At 39.8% G+C, this 23,091-nt stretch overlaps 2 protein-coding genes across 3 annotated transcripts in view; one reads left to right on the top strand and one right to left on the bottom strand.

Annotated features, from left to right (window-relative positions):
- Nucleotides 1-17,279, top strand: part of LOC111866554 (methyl farnesoate epoxidase) — a 20,320-nt gene extending 3,041 nt beyond the window's left edge. The window contains exons 3-8 of the mRNA XM_023855612.2: nucleotides 5,544-5,959; nucleotides 7,997-8,111; nucleotides 9,118-9,298; nucleotides 10,668-10,785; nucleotides 12,009-12,150; nucleotides 15,422-17,279. Coding sequence (XP_023711380.1) covers nucleotides 5,544-5,959; nucleotides 7,997-8,111; nucleotides 9,118-9,298; nucleotides 10,668-10,785; nucleotides 12,009-12,150; nucleotides 15,422-15,603 — 1,154 coding nt within the window. The 3' untranslated portion in view covers nucleotides 15,604-17,279. The remainder of the gene's footprint in view (nucleotides 1-5,543; nucleotides 5,960-7,996; nucleotides 8,112-9,117; nucleotides 9,299-10,667; nucleotides 10,786-12,008; nucleotides 12,151-15,421) is intronic.
- Nucleotides 17,207-23,091, bottom strand: part of LOC111866553 (methyl farnesoate epoxidase) — a 14,749-nt gene continuing 8,864 nt past the window's right edge. Inside the window, exons 5-9 of one of the 2 annotated variants that reach the window (XM_023855611.1) lie at nucleotides 22,145-22,325; nucleotides 20,266-20,383; nucleotides 19,238-19,379; nucleotides 18,084-18,302; nucleotides 17,207-17,407 (exon numbers count right to left, since the gene is read on the bottom strand). In XM_023855611.1, the coding sequence (XP_023711379.1) occupies nucleotides 18,103-18,302; nucleotides 19,238-19,379; nucleotides 20,266-20,383; nucleotides 22,145-22,325 (641 nt within the window). In that variant the 3' untranslated portion in view covers nucleotides 17,207-17,407; nucleotides 18,084-18,102. Of the gene's footprint in view, nucleotides 17,408-18,083; nucleotides 18,303-19,237; nucleotides 19,380-20,265; nucleotides 20,384-22,144; nucleotides 22,326-23,091 lie in introns of those variants that run through there. The other variant, XR_002843169.1, reaches the window with a different exon arrangement.

Raw genomic sequence — 23,091 nt, 5'->3', positions numbered from 1 at the left:
TTGAGCTTTAATCTTCCTCTTATATTACATGTCGCTATATAATTCCATAAAAATCTCATTACAAAAATACTTATGTTTTCGAACCACGAACCTTATATATACAACGCCGGTGCCTTACCGCTAGACCACCAGAACATCTATCGTACTGTTTTCTGCGATCGTCCTTATATTATACGACTTGGTTTATAGCTGCAGAAAAATCGTATTTATTTATTCACTTTTCAATTTCTATTGACAAAAGACACCGTGGCCTCGAACCCCGTACCTTCCAAATACTTCGCCAATGTCTTACCCACGTACCACCAGATCTATACAAATTTGTTAACTTCACCTTCCTCGTATAGTACCACTTGCTTCCTACATGCACAAATTTCTTACATTCTTTTTTTCACAAAAATACTGATGTCTTCGAACAACGTATCTTCTAAACCAGTGTTTCCCAACCTTTTTGATGCCGCGGACCCCCTGTACCGAATGTTAATTGACCTCGGCCCCCATAAAACCCAAAATGTAAATTTTTTATATTTTACATATCATGAAGGTGAAGCAGTAACTTGCAATTTTACAACACTAAATGTGTCATTTATGACAATAAAATACTGTTATAAATGGAGCTTATTCGGAAGATCACGAACATATCAATTAGGCCTAATATTATGAATTTAACACTCACCTAATCAACGATCCACACTTTAACCACCTATCCATATCTAAATAAGATCATGAACAAACTGAAAATCAGAAGTTTCGTTGTGAACTCAAGTATTTGAACAAGAGCAGAAAAACTTAATATTAAACCGAGAAAAACACACTTGTATAATATTATAAAAGTTCGCAGCACAAAAACCAAAGACACACAGGTTGTTCACTCTGCCACTGAAATGAATAAGAAACGTGGCCAATGGTCCCAGCTTTATTCCCAACCAAAGGGGGATGGATTTGGTGGGGAGGGGGAAAACAGGTAAGCAGGACAACAGTCCACCCTGAAACACGGGTCTGAGATGCAATGGCAAGAAAATGTCCTTTGAAAAAGCTAGACAAACCGTTGGTTATTCACCTCTGCTTTACAAAGGGAAGGTACCGTTATGGTACCAACAGTCCCGTTAAATTTTACTTCAACCATGGGCCTCAAGAGCCAGAGATATACATTGCAAATCTTCCAGGTGTGAGGAACATGATAAGATAAAGGTTTAATGAAAATAAACTCCCGCGGACCACAGGTTAGGAACCACTGTTCTAACCCATACTCTAGTGCCTTACCAAATGACCGCCATTGTTATGACAGCTCTTCGCCTTCGGGTCATTCCACGTGAAATCATCCAGAGAGGTCGCTCACAATTTTTAAAAAAATTCAAAATTTGTACACTTATTTCTACGTATTTTCACACCTCAAAAAAAAATGTTAAAAAAACTGTGATCCGCTCGGTTCTCCCGGTACAGCCGTTTTCATAATGTGAAAAAAACACGTTTTCGGCTCAAATGGAGGTTTGCGTTATCTTCTGTATCTCGATAACTATTGAATCTATAGACTCCAATGAAAAACCAACTTGTTCCTCATGATATGGACTATAAATCATATCATTACAAGGTTTTACTCAACTCACTTCCTCTAGGTGTAATTAAGCTTGAAACTTACCTGTCGATTTTGGGAAAAACGCTATTTTTGACCTTCAAAAACCAATGGGAGGGGGAAAGTATCAGATCTGTGGTTTCTACCCTTCACCTACATGAAGAATTGAATCACATAGTTTTGAACATCGTACCTACTTTCCGAAATTTTCCAGGAGCTTCCAAAATTTCAAACTCATAGCAAACAATGCTCTATTCCAGAGTAACGTGGAGTTAAAATTACAACTTTAATATTCAACTAATAGCGTAGTTTCTATAATGCGAAAAAAACGCGTTTTCGCCTGAAATGGAGGTTTGCGTTATCTCCCATATCTCGATAACTATTGAAGCTAGAGACTCCAATAAGAAACCAATTTGTTCCTCATGATATGAACTATAAATCATCTCATTACAAGGTTTCACTCAACTCAATTCCTCTAGGTCTAATTAAGCTCGAAACTTACCTATCGATTTTGGGAAAAACGCTATGTCCATTAAAAACCTTTACTGCCATGTGATTTACTCCTTTACCATATATGGCCAGGTTAACCTGGTAAAAGTAAAAAGTAAAGCTATCCCTGTACCAGGCCATGAAGGCCCATAGGGTTGTGAGACGTTGAGGGTCCCACATTATCTAGACAATCGGCTCAAAGATGGCGGTAAGGTTGTCAGCCTTATGCGCCGGCTGTGCTTTACTCCCCAGGAAAATTATTTAATTAATTCCTGGTACTCATTTCTGTTATATATGTAAATTCATATTTTGTCTGGTTTTTACTTCATAATAATCCTTATTTGTAACAAATTTATCTCTGTTTCTTATTACAAACATCATTAGTGAATATATATATACTGTGATTTTAAAGGCAGTATATTTATTTCCTTGAAGAGATCTCTACATGATTCCCTGTAACCACGACCCATCATCACTCATATAACTTTCTTCTGCATCTTAAAAACCGTTTCAGCATGTTCAAAGTTTCCCCAGTGAATCAAGCCATAAGTCATGGCTGAATTGAAGTAAGAATAATAAATAATTTTCAGGGTATTTATAGACATAAGTGGTTTTATGTTCCTTATCATGTAGAAGGCTGAGCTTAATTTATTTATAACCTCTTCAATATATCTCTCCCAAGTCAAGGAGCTCTCAATAGTCAAGCCAAGAAATTTAATGTCATAAGAGCTCATAATGCATGTATACCTACATTTCCTCTATCCCTCTCAACCAACATACTGTTTTTTGCAGCGAAATTGATGCAATGTGTTTTCACTTTATTTCATGACAATAAGTTCTTTTTAAACCAATTATCAAGTATCCCATAAACTTCATTTAGTGTATTTTTAAACTGTAAAGGATTAGCATGTGAAATCAAGACACTAGCATCGTCAGCAAATAAAACAGGAACACTATTTGACTCCAAAATCTTAGGTAAGTCATTTACATATATTTTAAACAACAGTGGTCCCAGCACTGAACCTTGTGGAAACCTGTTCGTAACTTTAACCCATTCAGAGAGTACATTTTTATTGTCTAGTCCATTTGAAATTGATGTTCTCTGAAATCTATCTTGTAAATAAAACTTATAAAGATTAAACTGTTTATCATTTATTCCATAATACTATAATTTATCCAATAATACTTAATGACTAACACAATCGAATGCTTTCTCCAAGTCACAAAAAGTGCCACTAACTAATGTTTTATGATTTAGTGAATTCAAAATTTCAGATATTAATCTAAAAATAGCATTATCAGTCCTCAGATTTGCTCTAAATCTAAACTGGTGGTTATTTAAGATGTTATTCTTATTAAGATGCTCTACTAATCTACTATACATTCCTTTGTCAAATATTTGATTAAAAGAGGTCAAAATAGGAATAGGTCTATAATTAGAAATAATATTCCTGTCACCTCTTTTGTACACTGGTAAAATCGTGGCATATTTTAGCCTGTCTGGAAATACACCTTCAAACAAAACTCTGTTACATAGATAACTTAATGAAGCACTAATGGAAGTATTATAAGCTTTTAGTACATTATTAGAAATTTCATTGTATCCATGAATATGCCTTATTTTAAGAGACTCTATTATCCTCTGTATTTCAAAACTCGTAGTTTTCCTAATTTGAATTTTAGGAAATAGACTACCAAAAACATTTGACATATAAGTCATGTAATTTCCTGCATAATGTTTAGATGATATATTATTTCTATTTAATTTGATTGTGAATGCTCTCTACTATCCTATTGAAATAATTATTAAATGTCTCCACAATAGTATTCAAATTAATAGTATTTTTACCTTAAATACATAATGTTTGAATATTTTCTTTTCTAACTTTCTTATGTACTTCTCTATTAATTATGTTCCAAGTAGTTGTTTGCAGAATCCCTAACTTGCTTCGCATAAGCCATTCTTTTGGCTTGATTTATCACTGTAATTAATATTCTACAATAATCTTTATAATATTTTTGTAGTACAGGATTATTACTTTTTTTTTTTACTTCTGCATACAAGACCATTTTTCTTCTACAGGAAACTATAATACCTGTTGTAATCCATGGATTCGATTTGTACTTTTGCCTTTGTATTAGAGGAAAAAGATGAGTAAAGGTGTCTCAAGAATATATTTAAAAATACATTAAAACTAGTATTAATATTGTGTAAGAAGACTGCTTTCCTCATAGTATTAATATTACTATTATTAAAAACAGGTTCCCAATTTTCATAACTGAGTTTAGTTTGAAAGTCATAAACTTATGATTATTTATATTTCTTGTATAGTATGTATGTTTCTCTTTAACAATAAATGATGGTAATTTTAAAGCTAAGAGTTGTGCTTCATGATCAGACAATCCCTTAGATGCAGGGAAAGTTTCTGTATCCCTCATATTGCTGATCATCAATAAATATATTATCAATAATTGTCGAAGTACTGGGTCCAATAGGCCATGCCATAGCTCAAGCAGTTAGTCACTGGCTTCCCACCATGACAGCCGGGGTTCGATCCCGGGTCTGGTCAAGTGGGATTTGTGGTGGACAAAATGGCGCTGGGGCAGGTTTTCTCTGAGAACTTCGATTTCCCCTGCCAATCTTCATTCCACCAAATTCTCCATCATCATAATCACCCGGGGCTAATCAGTGGCTGCTGTGCCAAGTGGACCCAGTTGGACTCCACCCCCCACTAAGCAAATTTGGTCCAATTCTTGTTGGAAATGTAACAATACTAATCAGATTAAAAGAACTTAACAGATCCTCCAATTGTCTTTTCCTAAGGCATTCATATAATTAACATTAAAATCACCACAAATAATAACTTTAACATTTCTTTTACAAGGTCTGCAGGGTCTGCTTTTACCGGTTCTCACGGTCTCTTTGCTTGCAAATTTCTTATATATTTTTTCTTCTACCCTGAAGATGGAGGCGATACGTTCCTCCGAAACGTCGGTTAACACCACATATACACGGTGCAAAATCCCAGAAGACTGCTTTCTTCATAGTCACCGCCGTGAAAGCCTCAAATCTTACAATTTAAATGTTGATCATGTCTAGTGAAATGTTTCCTTTGTAATTCCACTTCTAAAATCTCAACATTTGCATGTACTTTGACTATTTCTTTAGTTGCCTATTAAATTTAGCTACTTCGTCATTAACAAAATATGAAAGCAAAAGATCATGTCTAAGTAGTGAGTTTATTAAACAGTATTTACCTTCTTGTTGGCATTCATGAAATTAGTTAGATTCTTTATAGCTTCATGAAGAACATCGATCATACCCAGTCTTAAAGCAAAGATTTGAATCTGGGATCTTCTAAATTCAAAATGGGTGTGCTGCCAACATGACAGTGTTACCATATCTTATGCCTATAGACTTATATGGAGTAAACTGTGTCATGGTGGAAATATAGACTCTAATTGATAGTTTTGCCCATTTTAGGTGTTGTATTTGCTGAGGGTCACCTGTGGTATGAACAGCGGCGCTTCTGCCTTCAACATTTGCGTAAGCTGGGCATGGGGAAACACAGTATGCAAGCACAGATTGCAGCGGAGGCAGGAGATCTGGTGACAAGGCTGCGAGACAAGAGTAATGGTGGGTCGACTCCTCTTAAACTTCATGATGCTTTTGATGTCTGTGTTCTGAACAGCCTGTGGGCCATGTTGGCTGGAGAACGTTTTGCACTGGATGACAGAAGAATGATGGAGCTTATTGACATTGTCCACGTCAGTTTCCGTGTGATCGATACGTGTGGTGGACTTCTCAACCAGATGCCCTTCCTCCGTTTTATCGCTCCTGGTTGGTCAGGATACACGAGACTGCTCTCAGTTCTTAATCGGCTGTGGGGCTTCCTCAGGGTTAGTAAAATTCATCTTGGAATGATGTTGACATGTAATGATCATTTAATCTAAATTCTTAATAAGCTTCCACCTGATGTCACTTAATGCCAGACTTTTGCATGCATGTGCATTTATGTGTGTGGGCTGACAATATTTCAGACGTAAAATTTTCGTATACAAAGGAAACATAAGAAATTCAATATGTTAAAAATTAATAACCCCAGTCTTATGAATATTTGCATTTGTGAGATTGTCATTAGAGTGAAATTTCAAAACCCTTGAAAACAGTGTCATTGATGGGGATTATGTTCCCTAATGACCAAAAGATGTCGCCCCACCAAGGGAACAGAAATCACCAGCCTTATTACCTGAAATGAAATATACAGACATTGGAAACATCAGATTATGCTACAACCATTGGAGACTATGTTATGCTGTAAAAATGTTGATATAAGTTATTAAAATTTTTAAGGAGAAAATCAAAATCTTGTCAGGATGCAAACCAGAGCAGGGCATAACACAAACTGACTACACGATGTGTTCATTTCAGTTTTCATCACATGTGTTCATATACATGTGTTTGTTTTTGTTATGAAGGGATTTTCGAGTGAGTGAGTCTGCGGTTGGATGACAAACCAAACCAAAGGAAACTTTGTAATGCAAGTTTCCATAAAGTGAGGACTATTCATTAGATATCCTTGGTGACAAGTCTAGGGGGCATGTGGTAGTGTAATTGTTTGAAGCACTATGCAACAAGTCATGTGGTCAAACGGTTTGATTCCCCATTAAGGTCATTCGATATTTCAGTTGACCTAATCCTTCCAGCCGCACTATGGCGCTTGGGTCAACTGAGCCTCTAACAGAAATGAGTACCAGGAATCTTCCTGGGGAGTAAAGGGTGGCCGGTGCGTAAGGCTGACAACCTCACTACCATCTGTGAGCCGATTGTCTAGAAAATGTGGGGGCCTCGACCTCTCACAACCCTATGGGCCTCCACGGCCTTCTACAGGGATAGCTTTGCCTTCTAGTGACTAGTGACAGTGAAGTGCCTCGTTACAGTCTCAAGATTAAGGCTTCAATTCCTAATGTTGTATTTTAGCGTCCTGTTGCACTGATTTTTGTCCATGATATATATACAGTGTCCGTCTTGCAGTGCATCCACTTTTACCTGTCACTTCACAACATGTTTCGGCACCACAGTGCCATCATCAGATGCTCCACTTACACTAATCTATTGCATTGCTTGCCATTATGTGAATGTAAAATTATTTAAAAAGTATTTTATAATATTCGTCAGTTATAATAATTTTTTTATACTAAAATCTTGTTAAGATATTCATCTTATCTGTTCCAATTCAAAACCCGCGCATGGTTCCTCCACTATGAGAGTCGTTCCTCTTATATGCCATGTGTATCGCGTCTCGTGATGCGTGTTTCCTTTTTGGCTGCGGGTGTTGTAATGTTAGATGTGCGTGTCTTCGTATTGATTGAGCACTGTATATATATCATGGACTTCAATTCCTGTTAAAAGCACTGGGACTGATTCTGCTTATCAGCATATTGTAACATGGCTCTGGAACTTATAAACCGGATGGAAGCTTCTTGCCTGAGATAAGGCAGCTTGATAAGTCTTGTGGCAAGATTAATGCATAAAACCTTACATACATAACTGATACATATATTTGATGTCTTATATCATCTCTTTTTCGTTAAGGAAAGCACTGTTTCAGAAGTTGGCTCTGCTTCCATCATCAGGTAAAAGTATGAAACCTACTCTGTTGGGTTCATCACATGGAGAGTATGGCAGTAGAGATTAGCTCCCTCTAATAACCAAAGTGAGTACATTTCATCCCTCCTGATGATGCAAGCAGCTTGTAAAACATTATGGTTATTTAACGAAAAGAAGACGGTGGGATACATCAGAATGTGTGAATTTAGGGGCACACCCATTGTCACAGACATTTAGATTTCCATATATATTTTGGTGATGGAACACGGTGGTAGCTTTGCATTCACTACTTTTCCAAAATAGGTGATTTTTGTTTCATGTTTAAGGAAACTATTGATGAACATCGTAAAACGTTAAGCCCTGGTTGTACTAGAGACTTCATTGATTCATATCTTGAGGAAATGGAAGTCAGGAAGAATGAAACAGACTCAACATTTAATGGTGAGTATACTAATATGTACAGTAACCAACCAAGTTCGCTGCTTGTACATGGGGAGAGCTGGCTTCAGATCTTGGCCAGGATACCAACTGTACTGACTGAGGTTATACTCAGTCCCTCCAGTCAAATGCTCCTTCCACATGCATTCCAATTCATTATTTACTCTCCAGTCATTTCACACAATATAGTTTCAGTTACTGATAGCAAGGCAGCACCATAGCTCAAGCGGTGAGTCGCTGGCTTTCCACCATGGCGGCCCGGGTTCGATCCCGGGTCTGGTCAAGTGGGATTTGTGGTGGATAAAGTGGCGCTGGGGCAGGTTTTCTCTGAGTACTTCGGTTTCCCCTGCCAATCTTCATTCCACCAATTGCTCCACAATCACCCTCACCTATCATCTGGAGCTGGTACAATAGGCCAGAAGTGGCCGCAGTACAAGGGACTTAGTCCCACCCCACTAGCAATAAAAAGAAAATACTGATAGCATCATGAAAAGAAATTGTGTATAAATAAATAACACATGATGCAAATCTTTTTATGTGCACTCTTAGAGAGATGAATTGGCGTGCTCGTCATATAGGAAACTCACTGTACATTGGTAATACTGGCACACTGTTTACATATTTGTACTTTTTGAAGTAAGTTTGTGCATAACATGTATGTGTGTTCTCTCTGTGGGTTATTCAGCAGCACTGTAAGTAGCCTGACAGTGTAATGTCGGCTGGTAGGATGAGAGATGAATGATGAACTGGAGAGAATTGGGAAGGAAGCAGTTGTGGTCTGACTGAGGTACTTTCCTGATATATGCCTGGAGGGAAACCATGTAAATCCTATCAGGATAGCTGGGGTCTGAGCCAAGCTTCGAACCGAGCACCTCCTGATGTGCTAGACCAACCTGTTCAGTGTACACACCAGAATGTCTTCTTGTTAACTTCCCTTGCAAATGAATTTTAGCTGTGGAGAAAGGAGAAAGAAAGAAAGTACATATTCTGTATGTGTGTTGATATGCAGACATGCAGTTGGTGTCGCTGTGTCTCGATCTGTTCATGGCGGGCTCAGAGACGACCAGCAGCACACTTGGGTTTGCAGTGCTGTACATGCTGCATCACCCTGAAGTGCAGCGCCGTGTGCATGATGAACTGGATGGTGTTGTGGGGCGCAGTAACCAGCCCACTCTTCAGCACCGGCCTAGGTATGCTACCTCACATACAGACAAACTAGATTGTTAATCTGTATAGTCTTACAGGTGGATACCAGTGTTTCAGTGGCCTCAATTTTTAGGGTTCCTCCATCCTGAACACCATAAATCTTAGTTCTTGCTTCTTGAATTCAGTCGACTTCTTCCATCTCCTCCTCTTCACTGTCTTCTGTTCTTCATCCTCTCTTTTGTACTCTTCAACCTCCTTTATCTCCCCTCTTAGATAAAAAAAAAAAAGTAAGTAAATATATCCCTGTAACAGGCCGCGGAGGCCCATAGGGTTGTGAGACGTTGAGGCTCCCACATTTTCTAGACAATCAGCACATGGATGGCAGTGAGCTTGTCAGCCCTACACGGTGGCCGCCCTTTGCCCCCAGGAATATTCCTGGTACTCATTTCTCTTAGAGGCTGAGTCTACCCCAGGGCCATAGTGCGGCTGGAAGGATTAGGTAAATTGAAAAAATCCAGTGACCTCATCGGGGTTCGATCCTGCGACCTTCCAGCTTGTAGCATAGTGCCTCAACCAACTATGCTACTGCATGCCCCCTCCCCTCTTAGATACTCTCACTTTATGTGGGTTGTCTAATGCCCACGCCTCTCCGTCTCTGTTTTCCCGAAGTTCCTCTCACATTTCCTCCTCCCATGCATGTGACCTCTTTCATAACCTGTAGTTCCCATCTTGACCTCAGTCTTCCAGTTTGGTGTTTTCCTTTTAGATTCACATTAAACATTTTTTTTTTTAATTTCATTTTTGCTTGTTCTTTAGATGTGCCCATACCATCTGATTCTGTTATTTATAAATTTGTCTTACAATTTATTTATCTTCAAATTCTTATTTCTTTTTCATTTCTTATTTTCTGTCTCTCAGCTTCTTGATTTTGTTGAAGTCAGTGAATATTTGTTAGAGAAATTTGACATTCTTGTACATTATCAGTCCCATTATGTTTCTCACCACATCAGTCTGAGATGTCTCTGTTCAGATGACCCAAAGAAACATAATTTAATTTGAAGAATGCCATGATCTGGATGTGGGACCATATAGAGCTTGTTTGAACCAATGTTTCAGAGCAAAGCATCGCCTCCATCTTCAGTGTAGAACAATCTGCGAGTGAGGAACCAGCGTGAGGAGTCAGCCACCTGCTCATGCTAGGTCCTCACTTGCAGATTTCTTTACCCTGAAGATGGAGGCGATACCTTCCTCCTAAACGTTAGTTCATACAGCAGCTACATGGTGCCACATCCCAGAAGATGGCATTCTTTATAGTCACTGCTTTGAGAACCTCAAATCTTACATAATTTAATTTCACTGCCCTCAGTGTTTCATATTATATAATCCTGAATGTCTTTCTTTTGCCTTGTTTAGGTTATGTTACGTTGAATCAGTCATCATGGAAGTGCAGAGACATGCGAACATAGCTCCACTGGGCATTGCACACAGGGCCCTCAAGGATACGAGAGTCATGGGACATTTTGTACCAGAGGTAATATGCTGAAACGCAGAGATTGCTATTCAGTCTCTACTGCTTTGCACTCCTGCTTTACGTTTGTGAGGTCCCAGCATTAAACATCGGCCCCAAGATCATTTTCTTATGAGGGATTTTATGGTTGTCCTCAGTACCTCCAGACTAATACCAGGATAACAGTATCCGCACTGCTGTTGTGGTGAACCAAGTGATCATGTGGGGCAGCACAATTCTAAACATAGTACAGTTTACAGATCATTTTTCTTTTCAGCTCTTTGTTAAATGAGAATTAATTTCTGCTTGTTTTGTTCATAATTTTAACATGTTATACGATGTAAGTAAAACTGTTTCAAGAGTTACTACTGAATGTGCTGGCATAGTGGTAATGCTCATGACTTCTATTTTTGAGGTGCTTGGTTCTAATCTTGATTGGGACACCAACTATTGTGATTGGTAGCTTTTGTGCTGTTCCTTAGTCCCTCCAGGCAAATGCTGGGGGTACCAGCTGGGTTACGCTACCACTGGTGCCTTTCAGATCCGTTCATCTTTATTCCTACCATTTCATGCCATGCAATCTGCCTCCTGACAGCATTATAAAAACGCTCCCAGAAGAGAATCATTACACCGCTTTTCTCACAGCATCTGGAAACCTCTTATTATTAATCGTGATAAAGTTTTGTTTTTAACTGGGGGTGGGGATTTAGGGTTGCACTGACTTTGTGAAGTATAATTTCAAACTGAAATATGACCACTTCTTGCACATCTTTTCGGATTCCTAATTGACTAGCCATCCTGCCATGTGTCACAGGGAGGCCAGGTACTCGAAAGTGACATTTGCTTGAATTGGAGGTTGCTAGAGTGTTAATGTTTCAGACTGGTAATCTCAACCAAGGAAGCAGTAACCTTAGGTTTCCCATAGTTATCTTGAGGAGCCAGGATAGCTCAGGCACGTTTACCAGGAATCAGGATTTTATTTCAATCAGTGGCAGAGATTTTTCTTTTCTCCACAATACCTGGAATGTACATGGGGCCCACTCAACCTATACAGTGGGTAGTGGGCCTCTTGATGTGGAGGCAAAGCAGCACGTGATAAGAAGCTAAGATTAAAATGCATGGAGCTGTACTTCCACCCCTCCATACATCTTCATTGTTGAATTAAGCAGAGGAACAGCTTTATCTGTATCTTCACTGAAACGCCACAGTACTCTCAGGTTTGAGTGCTCTTCTTGTGTGATTGCTAGGGAGCTACCGTGATAGTCAGCATCTGGAGTGTGCATATGGATCGCAAGCACTGGGGAGATCCGGAGGTCTTCAGACCAGAGCGTTTCCTGGATGGCAAAGGTGGCATCGTGCATGACAACTGGTTCATGCCTTTCGGGTTTGGTAAGCTGCAGGATTTGTAATGGAAGTTAATGTGCAGATGTTACACTAGGCTCTGTACTTACTTTGGTGTTTACGTGCTGTGTGTAGTATCTCTTTTGCTCAACTTCTTTATTAAAACCGTCACAACACAACTATATCGAGGTCAGTGCCTAGTTTTGGCTCTGCTACATGTTTTGGCTATTAAAAGCCATCATCAGGCAAATACATATATACACCACTGAACTGCAGTATTAGTAAAATTCGATACAATAATATTAATTATATAAAATACTTGACGTAAAATACAACAAATTACAAAGTTAATAGAAAGTCCGTCGAGTGTAACAATTTGTAGGTCACTTCTTTATCACTTCTGCCTTACATGTTTCGGTTTGACACAACCATCATCAGAGGCACTTACTACAATTATGAAAACACTGTCGTTGTTTATGATGTTCACAGTTATGTTGTTGTGTGGACGCTGCTACAATATGTTGACGTGTAAAAGCACAACACTTGCTAGGATAGTTGAGTACACTATCAATTCTCACTTTCCATCCGAAACTGTTTTTTAGGTTAAAACGCTAACGTTAAAATATTTAAAATATTGGAAAGTGAGAATTGATAGCGTACTCAACTATCCTAGCAAGTGTTGTGCTTTTACACGTCAACATATTGTAGCAGCGTCCACACAACAACATAACTGTGAACATCATAAACAACGACAGTGTTTTCATAATTGTAGTAAGTGCCTCTGATGATGGTTGTGTCAAACCGAAACATGTAAGGCAGAAGTGATAAAGAAGTGACCTACAAATTGTTACACTCGACGGACTTTCTATTAACTTTGTGATTGATAGTGTAACGGACCAAAAATGAAACAATTCAAAATACAACAAATTAGTTTATGCAGGGTGTTTCAAAAAAGAGCTTTACAACTTTGAAAGCTTATATAAATTTATACAGAGGACATACACAATGTTCTGAACTGTCATAATGTAACAAAACATACCGAGTTTTACCTCGGATAGTTATGGTTTAATGTGACTTCCATTGGTAATGCGGCAGACGTCCCACCTGTAGTCAGTCTCTTGCCACACGCTACGCAGCATCTCTGGCGTCACTTCTGCAACTGAGGCAGTAATTCGAGTTCGGAGCTCAACGACCTTTAATGAAACTCCATAAGAAAAAATCCAGGGGAGTAAGTTCTGGGGAACAAGGTGGCCATGCTATCGGCGCCGCTCTACCAATCCACCGACCTGGGAAACGGGTGTTGAGGTACTCGCGCACTTCTCCAATGTAATGAGGGGGTGTGCCGTCTTGCTGGAAGTGAATGCGTCCTCCTTGGTCATCTTCGCCTGTGGAATGAGGAACTCTTGGAGCATGTCCAGATATACGATACTGGTAATGGTCGTCTCCATGAAGATGAAGGGGCCGTACACTCTTTCTTTGCTGAGGGCGCAAAACACGTTCACCTTTGGGCTATCACGAATATGTTCCAGGGAGAAACGTGGATTTTCGCTGCCCCAGACCCTGCAGTTGTGGGTATTGACCTTACCATTGACATGAAACATGCTCTCATCACTGAAAATTACGGAGTCCAGAAACTTCTCATCGTCTTATATCCGATGAAACATTTGCATACAGAATTCCTTACGAACCACCTTATCTGCATCCGTAAGGTGTTGAACGATGGACAGTTTGTACGATTTTTTGGGTAAACGTTTTCGTAACCCTCGCCACACAGTGACATTTCGAATACCAGTTTCTCGAGACGCACGTCGCGTTGACTTTCGTGGACTTCGAACGAACCTCTCTCTAATCTGTTCCACTGTAGCGTCAGAAACACGTGGCCGACCGGGTGGCTTGGCATGGTGCACAGAACATCCGGTCTGAACAAAGTTCTTGTGCCAGGAGTAAATTGTAGTCCTACTGGGAGGTTTCTTGCGATACTGAGTGCGAAATTTCCTTTGAACTTGTGTAGCAGACTTCGTTTCTTCGAACCAAAACACACAAAGACCAAGCTCTGCACCACTGAAACCATCCATCTAGATTTCAACTGCGGGAGCGCTGGCGGTGGCGGTATTAGATACTACAGTAACACGTGCGTGAACTTGCGTGAAACTCCGTGCGTTTTGGTACAATATGGCAGTTCAAGACCATCAAGACGTTGTGTATATGATCTGTATAAATTTATATAAGCTTTCAAAGTTGTAAAGCTCTTTTTGAAATACTCTGTATAAAACAAAAGTTATAGTATAAAACAAGAATCAAATTCTTCGATTGATGCTTTACATCATCTAGTCAGTCGTGGGGTTTTGTAATTTTGTTGCGTTCCCACGGACAAATTGGAGTATTCTGTATTTTGTATGTATATAAAAAAACTGTTATTGGAGGCTCGTGATGTAGATGTAGTAATATTAATGTTAATTATTTAGTCAGTGCCACATTTTACAGAGTATTGTCCGTTCTGTAGGGAATCATTGTGCAGTTTACATCTCCCGAAATATTTGATGTTCACCCATCGATGGACGAATGTTGGGTTAATGAAATGTATGTGTGTGTGTATGTATGTCGTTCAACACCCTCATTTAAGTATAATTTTTTTAGGTTATTATGCCTTCTGTACACGGAATACAAGGAGAGCCTGTATATAGGTATCATCAGGAATGTGCACGCATCTGCATGGTTCAGCTAGAGAACTGTGGGACAGATTTTGAGAAATTTTTATGTGATTATAATGCCATTGTTGGCCACCCCAAATTTTGCTTGAAAACTGTCCGTGAGGATTGTTGTGTGGCTGATATTTGAATTGGAGTCCAGATGTAAAGTAGGACTTTGTTTAATATTCTGTCCATGATTGTCCTTATTGTTCACACAATTTACAGTGACTGTTTGAGTGTTATTACTCAAGGGTTAAAAGATTTTTAGTACAGTGTCACATATTGTTGAGATTATCATGTTACACTAAACGTAACCTCACTGTGTAACCAGCCAAGTTTCTGGCGAGAAATGAAGCCCCCAGTTTGACGACCAAGGATATGATAGTGTGCTGTGTGGTCAGGGCTGTTGCACACCTCAGGGGGTGGTGATAGATGAGTATAGAGCAATGGCAGAATGATTAGCTGGAGGGAACCAAAAAATTATGAGGGAAGAACTGGCTCCATTTGCAACTTTGTCCACGACGAATCTCACATGTCAAGATTAGGAAAGTTATGCTCCAATGTGGAGCAGCCAGACATATCATGACTTTTGATGTAGAAATGAAACTGTAATGTTGGGCTCATTGCAGGTAAAAGACGATGTCTTGGAGAAATTCTGGGCAAATCAGGTCTCTTCCTGTTCTTCTCGACCTTGCTGCACAACTTCTCGATCTCAGTGCCTCCAGGACACCGTCTACCATCTCTGGAGGGCAGCGATGGGCTCGCACTATCTCCTAGACCCTTCTATGCGAGTCTTGTTCCAAGAACATGAGTCAGTGAGCCCAAGAGAGAAACCAGATGCTACAAGTTGAATCTTTTGTTATTCTCTGTTGATGATTTTGAGTGTCTGTGAGTAGACTGTACAGTAGAAGAGCATCAAGGAGGACTTTAGAATTAAATTTTAATGGAAGGAGACCTGTGGGACAACGTAGAACAAATTTATTAAAAAAAATCAAGAAAGGTAGGTTTGGGGGGAGATAGAATGAACTCGAGACTTTTCACCCCTTGATATATATAAACTGGGAATGATGCTGGAAGAAGATAAATATGTCGTATCTTTAGAATGTTCAGAGACAGGAGGCATACCGTGGATCCAGCAACACCAAGAATCACTTACGTTCAGCTGGCCTCAAAATATCACCCTCCAGTTGGCGCATGCTTCTGTTAGGGTTTGTACATTTATAGAAGCCCTTTACCTCTCCTCCTCTACGACCCTTTTCAGGGACACAGTATTATTTTAAACCACTTCTGTTAGTTGACTCTAAACCTGAGTCCTTATTCTCCCTTTCCCTGTGTGTGATATACTCTCCTGTCCTGAAGATGGAAGCAGTATTTAGTCCCAACGAGACTATGCGGTATCATAACCCAGTAGAACACAGTATGAATCTTCAGTGCATAAGAGCCTCAGACCTGAGTTTTGGTTAAGTTATGTCACGTTTTAATGGTGAATGACATTCTTACATTATTCCATTGTCTCTCAAGTAGGCTCAGACAGGGAACGTTTGGCTGCTGTGCCAGGCTTTGTTAGCTAACATTGTCATTCTCTATGAAAATTTGACATGTAGGGATTTGTGCAAAGGCTCTGTGAGTAATTTACACTTTATAATTTTCAATGAGTCGATGATCAACGAATAATTAATTGGAAAGGATTTGGAAGGAAAGGGTCATGGCCAAATTTAAACTACTGTCTCAGAATCTGCCTGGAGGAGCTGAGGAAAATCACAGAATTTCTCAGGATAGCCGGACTCTGGGCTGAGATATAAACATTGGAACTTCTGAATATGAAGCAGGATTGCTGCCTGCTTGACTGAGATGTTTGATGACAATAACATAGTAATTTATTAAAACATTTTATTTTTCAATAAATTATTAATATAACAGTTAACAATAAAATGACACATATTGTACATCTAAAACATCTTTGAGGGTGTGTCAGACCTTGAGTTGTTAGAAGTCCTGTTGTTCAATGAGCCCTTTGGTATGGCAACTTTCCATTGTACAGTGAAAGTAGACCCTAGTTTCTCTTCATGATATGATCTGCAGCTATATATTATGATGACACACACTCATAAATGCTTTAGGCATGTGTAGTGACCAGTTCTGTCCATTGGTTTTGGGTTGGTCATACCCACATGAACACATGCCTTGAATAATGCATGTGTACTGTGTGAATAATAGTGACTAGTGACTAAACAGGCTGGGCACAGCCTGGGAATAGTCAAACTGTAATAGAAGACAGGAGTCATGTTGCAGAAATTAAAATGTTGGTCTATATCTGCCTTCAGAATGTGTAATAGAAGTTTCATTTTGAAGTTTGTTGGTTGTTGGTGTGCTGAACTCTGAAAAGTTAGGACATTAAATTTTTGTGTCCATGATTAAGTATCAAAATTTGGGACTCTGACAAAAATGTATAAAACTTTAAAAACAGAATAAATTATAATATTATAATATCAGTTATTCAGGAATATAGCCTATAATTCACGCTACGGGAATTTATATGCTGCGTTATTTACTCAACAAAAATTCATCTTCTGCTTTTTCTCTGCTCCTTGCAGTAGGCAGTGTTGTCTGCAAAACTGTGGAAGAAATTAAATAATCATGTTACATGGGCACCACAAAATTCTTTTCTCTCCCCAAAAGAAGGGCATCCAGAAATGCTTACAAACATACATTTAAGCCATTTAAGACTATGTTTACTGATTGCCCTAGAGTATTCAGGATAAAAGAATACATTTTTTAAGTACTTTGAATTTTGGGTATGAATTATTTTGTGTATTTCATTCTTTGCTTTTCTTTTAAGTTTGATTTTTTTTTTCTAAAATTCCAGGGGGGAGCAGCAAATGCCTGGGTTTCCCTGTCTTCCAGCTCCATCTTCACATTATATTATTCTATATATATATATCTTCAGTTTGAAGAGTTTCTTTTGAAAAAAAAACTATTAATAAATAAAATAGACTTACAGCCAGGAATTTATGAATTTGCTTAATGGTACTGACATGGAAAAGCTGCTTTACGTAAGGTGGCACAGGAAATGTGAAAAATGTGAAGTTCAGGAGATTACACTCTTCAGGAATGTCTCTTAAGATAGTTAATAATGTTTTGGAAGAACTTGTTGCTTCCATCTTCATGGTATTGTATATACACAGTTGTGAAGCACAGGGTACCATAATTACAGCAGTAAGGTCTGTTATTTCTGACATATGAAAGATGTATCTTTAATTAAAGCAAATTAGGGTATTTGCACCTCCTTACCAAATACTTTTGATTTTTGTTATGATTTTGTTGCCTGCTCGGTACGTGGTCTCAGTAGGACTTCATATGGTGGCGGTGACATCGTGATGCCTGGTATTGGTTTTGAGGAGGGCAGGTCTTTCCCAGGCACTGACAGGATTTCAAAATGCTGAAGGATTCCAGCAGAGAACAGAAAGACACAGCTTCTACCCAGTGCCTCTCCTAGGCAACGTCTTTTGCCTGAAATTAGAACATGATAGTATTGCATTTCAGGTTCTCAGCAGTGACTATGGGTTGTGATGCCATGTACTGTGGAGAGAGCCTGATGTTTCGTAGGAACATCGGGCTCTATCTTCAGGGTTCAAAATGAGGCCAAGCAAGAAACCAGCAGAAGTATGCAGCAAGCTTAGCTCATTTGGCATAATTTTTTACCCTGAAGATGGAGGCTGTATGTCCCTCTGAAACGTCGCCCTGTTTCCATACTACATGCTGTTGGAACCCAGAATTATAATGTTATGTTTATGGCTAGAATTGAACCAGAACACTAACATTGGTATGTCAGAATTAAATTATTGAGAAGAAAAAGTAAAATTTAGAGGAACACTATACCTGACTAACTGCATGGAGCAAGTTCATGCTCGAGAGGTCATGCTTCTCACTTCTGTTTAGGAGTTTTCTGATTCGAACCTCAGATGCAAAACTGACTATGGTTTTCTTCACTCTGTCTGGGCACTCGTGAGGATATAATCTTAAATTACATCATGACTACCTCATTTAACATTCTTTCCAATTCATTACTCCCTGTCATCCACTCATACAACTCAATATAGTCCAAATTGATGACAGTGTCATTAAAGAACCTACAAATAAAAAAAAAGTAAAGGTATCCCTGTAACAGGCCATGGAGGCCCATAGGGTTGTGAGACGTTGAGAGTCCCACATTATCTAGACAATTGGCTTACAGATAGCAGTGAGATTGTTAGCCTTATGTGCTGGCCACCTTTTACCCCAGGAAGATTACTGATACTCATTTATATTAGAGGCTGGGTTAACCCCAGGGTCATAGTGCGGCTGGAAGGATTAGGTCAACTGAAAATCCATTGACCTGAAACAGACAGTCCTTAAACTATTCCATGCAGTTTCTCCTCCCATTTGCAGCAGTGTTATGAACTTACCGACCCCAAAGTTTAGTAACCAGTCATCTTTAATCAGTTCTCCCTGCTTGTTGATGAACCTCTCAGGTCGGAACACATCGGGATCGCCCCAGTGCTTCTGGTCCCTGTGCACAGACCACAGACTGATGAGTACTGTCGTGTCCTGTCAAAACGGTAACACTTGTTACAATGCGACACATTTTACATTATGTAACCCCTGACCACCATGATACAGCAGAAGACAGTAACGCAAAACTTTTCTGTGACATGAGGTTTGAGGCTCTCAGAGTGGTGTCTCATGGCAAAGATTGCATGTCTTTTGGTATGTGATGGCATGTATTGTGGGAGATTGATACTGTGACATGACACCTGGAAGCCGGAATAATTCATTGCTATGCAACGGCTCAGTAAACACATTCCCATGGAAGTGAATGCGCACAACAGTAGAAGAGCAGTGTTTCCTGTGGTCCACGCTGTGCACACTGCTATAGAATCATACCCTAAAAACATTTCTGCAGCAGTGAATTAGCGCACAACAATAGAGGAAGCAGTGTTTTCTGTGGGGGCCATCCTGACACTATAATAATCTCACACAGCTAGATTTAGAATTGAATTGAGTGTCTGGAATTGACAGGTGGCAGGGTAAGGGAGGAAAGGAATTAGGCTATGCAAAGCCTTCTTGTGTGATTTGAAGTGACAGTGAGATTGTTATGAATCCGTTGCAAGGGTATGACTAGTGAAGACCCCAGTGTTTGCGACAGTGAACTGGAAAGTGCGCTGTAATTGCCTAGTAGTTAAGAGTGAGTGTACGAGGTGTTAATAAATCCAATCATTGAATCCAAAACCCATCTGTAAGTCATGCAAACCCCCCCCCCCTGTAGGTGACAATATGAACGTTGGGTGGGGGTGGGGGCGTTGCATCCATTTCCTGGGTAGAAGGCCCAGAAGTAGGAGACAGCAGGTGTTCTCAGAAGTGTTCATAACTTCCCACCAGACTGCACTGTCTCACATGTCAGGCAGGACTACTACTCTCTGAGAGTGTTACTAACCTTAGGAATGTTATACCCATTCAGGATTGTGTCCCGTGTAACTCGTCGGGGGCCAGTGACTGGTGTGACAATGTACATCCGCTGCAACTCCATCAGCACCGCTTCTAGGTAAGGCAGCCTGAACAGACCAACTGTGTCAATTTATGAGGAACAAAGAAAAATAATATTCACTACACTGCACCAGAATATCATGTGACATATTCATATCAGTGGAGGTGGATTAAAAATATGTCATTTTTAATCCTTTGAAGCACATTGGTAAGTATGTGTACCACCTGCTTCAACATTAAAAAGAACACTCCACATTCTGTCCACGCAGTGTACTTATGTATTCCATATGATTCTTACAATAGACTGAGTTTATAAGCTAGATGACTGCAGTCTTCCGGGATATGATAACATGTAATGCTGTTATGGGTAGATGGAAGTGTTTCAGGTGGCCTTGCTGCACTAATGGTGAAGACAGTAACTCTTCTGAAATGTTGGTACCTCTGCATCCACTGCATGTTTTCCAGTTCCTTAATATTCACCGCTGTGTGATCCTGAAATCTGAATTCTTAAATATTATTTAGATGAATTTCTGGCTTCAAAGATTTCAGTAGCTTTTCTTACTGCGAAGTGCTTGAATAGCGCTACCGTGCTTCTTGGGTTTAATGGGATGAAGCATTGGCCAACAGTCACAAGTTCGGCAGGCACACTAGCATTCTCTGCTGCCGGACATAACAGTATGTACCTTGCAAGCTTGTGACTGCATGCCTTCCTGTATGGAGTTGGCATGAGGATGCAGCAGTCGTTATGCAGTCTTTCACTGGAGCTGAAACTTGCTCTGTCACATGGAAGCATGGCCAGGGATCTTTTATATCAAGATGTAACCAAACTTACATCATAAATCTGAAAATGTTAGAGTAGGTTGTTCCCCTACTGCATAATGAGGAGCTTCATAACATGTACTCTTCTCCAAGTATAATTAGAATGAGCAAGTCAAGGAGGATGAGGTGGGCAGGGCATGTAGCACGAATGGAGGAGATGAATGTATATAGGATATTGGTGGGAAAGCCAGAAGGAAAGAGAGCTCTGGGAAGACTAAGGCGTAGGTCCATGGACAATATTAAAATGGATCCTAGAGAGATAGGATGGTACAGATTGGATTGATCTGGCTCAGGATAGGGACCAGTGGAAGGCTCTTGTTAACACGGTAATGAACCTTCGTGTTCCTGCTGGGAAATTCTTGAGTAGCTGCAGAATTGGCGGCTCCTCCAGAAGGGCTCAGCTCCATGAGTGAGTAAGTAAGGATATTCCCCTTTCCTCAGGAAAACAAAATTGCATCCTCAGAAAGCTCCATTCTCTTTCATTCTTCCATTTCTAACCTGTGACACAATAAACGATAGTGCCCCTTGTAAGGGGCATCGTTTCACATCGTTTTGAATTGAATGGGGCTTGGTTCCTTCTTCTATCTCCTCTCCTTGGCTGTCATGACCACTGCCTGTAACCTCCCTGTACAATGCAGTATGTCTGATGAATAATAAGACATTCTGAACATTCTCTGAGAATTTCCTGTTAGGTTCTAACCATTTCTGTTGCATTTTACTTTAGTGATTTTTTCCAATATATACACACACACACACACACACAAGTTTTTGGATTTTCAGATAGGTGAAAATAGCTGAAAACACTGTTGGGCTTCTAACCGCACTTCCTGGATCAGTAGCCTATCTCTGAAGATACACCCTTCAACTCTGAAGGCTGAGGTAGCCTGTTCCTCCAGAATGTGTGTATGGCCATGAAACTACGCATTCTCACAACCCAGAAGACTACAGTCTTAGGAATATGGCAGCCTATAATCAATATTAGGTATGTATTGTTCAGCTTGGCAACATACTGCGGTTTGTCGCTTAGCTGGGGTAACCTGTCCTTCCCAACCACAGTGTCGATCTCCTTCTGTGCTTTCTGCTGGACATCCGGATGAAGAAGCATCATGAGCACCAGGAAGTCCAGTGTGGCACCAATCGGAATAGCGCCCGCAATGAAGAAATCCATGCAGATTTGCATCAGCTGGTCATCTGGAGGCACACACACATGTCAAATCTGAGTCGCGACTGTGACTTTTAAACATGGCATCATGATGCAAATGTTGTGACTTTATGTCACCCAGAAATAAACCTTTAGAGTCATACTGATCTCAAAGTAGGAAGTGTTTGCAAGTGTATACTGGGGGCTGTTGGTTTTTAATTCTGGTCATGATATTGACGAATGTTCAGTTAAGATACAGCCCTTGAGTTAATCCAGTTCCCTATCCTAGCGGTTGATCACTGAACCAATGGTTGAGATTATTTCTTTCAAACAGACGCAACTGATTGGCACCTTGCCATTTTCTCACCTGAAGACGGTGAAACAGATCCTTCTTGGATTTGAGGTTCTAACAGTGAAGGCTATGAAGTGTACAGCCTTTGGGCTGTAACACTGTGTACTTCAGAGAAGGCCTGATGTTTCAGAGGAGCATATCACCTCTGTCTTCAGGTTGAAACCAACACGGAGCAGGCTGCAAGGGGAGGTCTGGAGTACATGGTGTTACAACCAGAAGACCACACTTTTTGGAACAGATAAGAGTTCCCAAAACATTGTGTCCTTTTGGAGTCACAGATGCCAGTGGAGTGGAAGGAGCAAGTCAGGTATCGGCCCCAACCCCTCAGATGTTTGGAAGAAATCAATGTTTGAGAAATGAAGGAAATACTTAACAAATGCTAATGCCAAACTTAACGTAAATTTTAAAGACGTATTCTTCTATCCTAAATATGCTAGGACTTAAATATAAATTTCTAGGAAAAT

Source organism: Cryptotermes secundus, unplaced genomic scaffold (genome assembly GCF_002891405.2).
Source record: "Cryptotermes secundus unplaced genomic scaffold, Csec_1.0 scaffold575, whole genome shotgun sequence".
NCBI lineage: Eukaryota > Metazoa > Arthropoda > Insecta > Blattodea > Kalotermitidae > Cryptotermes > Cryptotermes secundus.
Note: the sequence above shows the minus strand (reverse complement) of the source record. Positions and strands in the feature narration are given on the sequence as shown.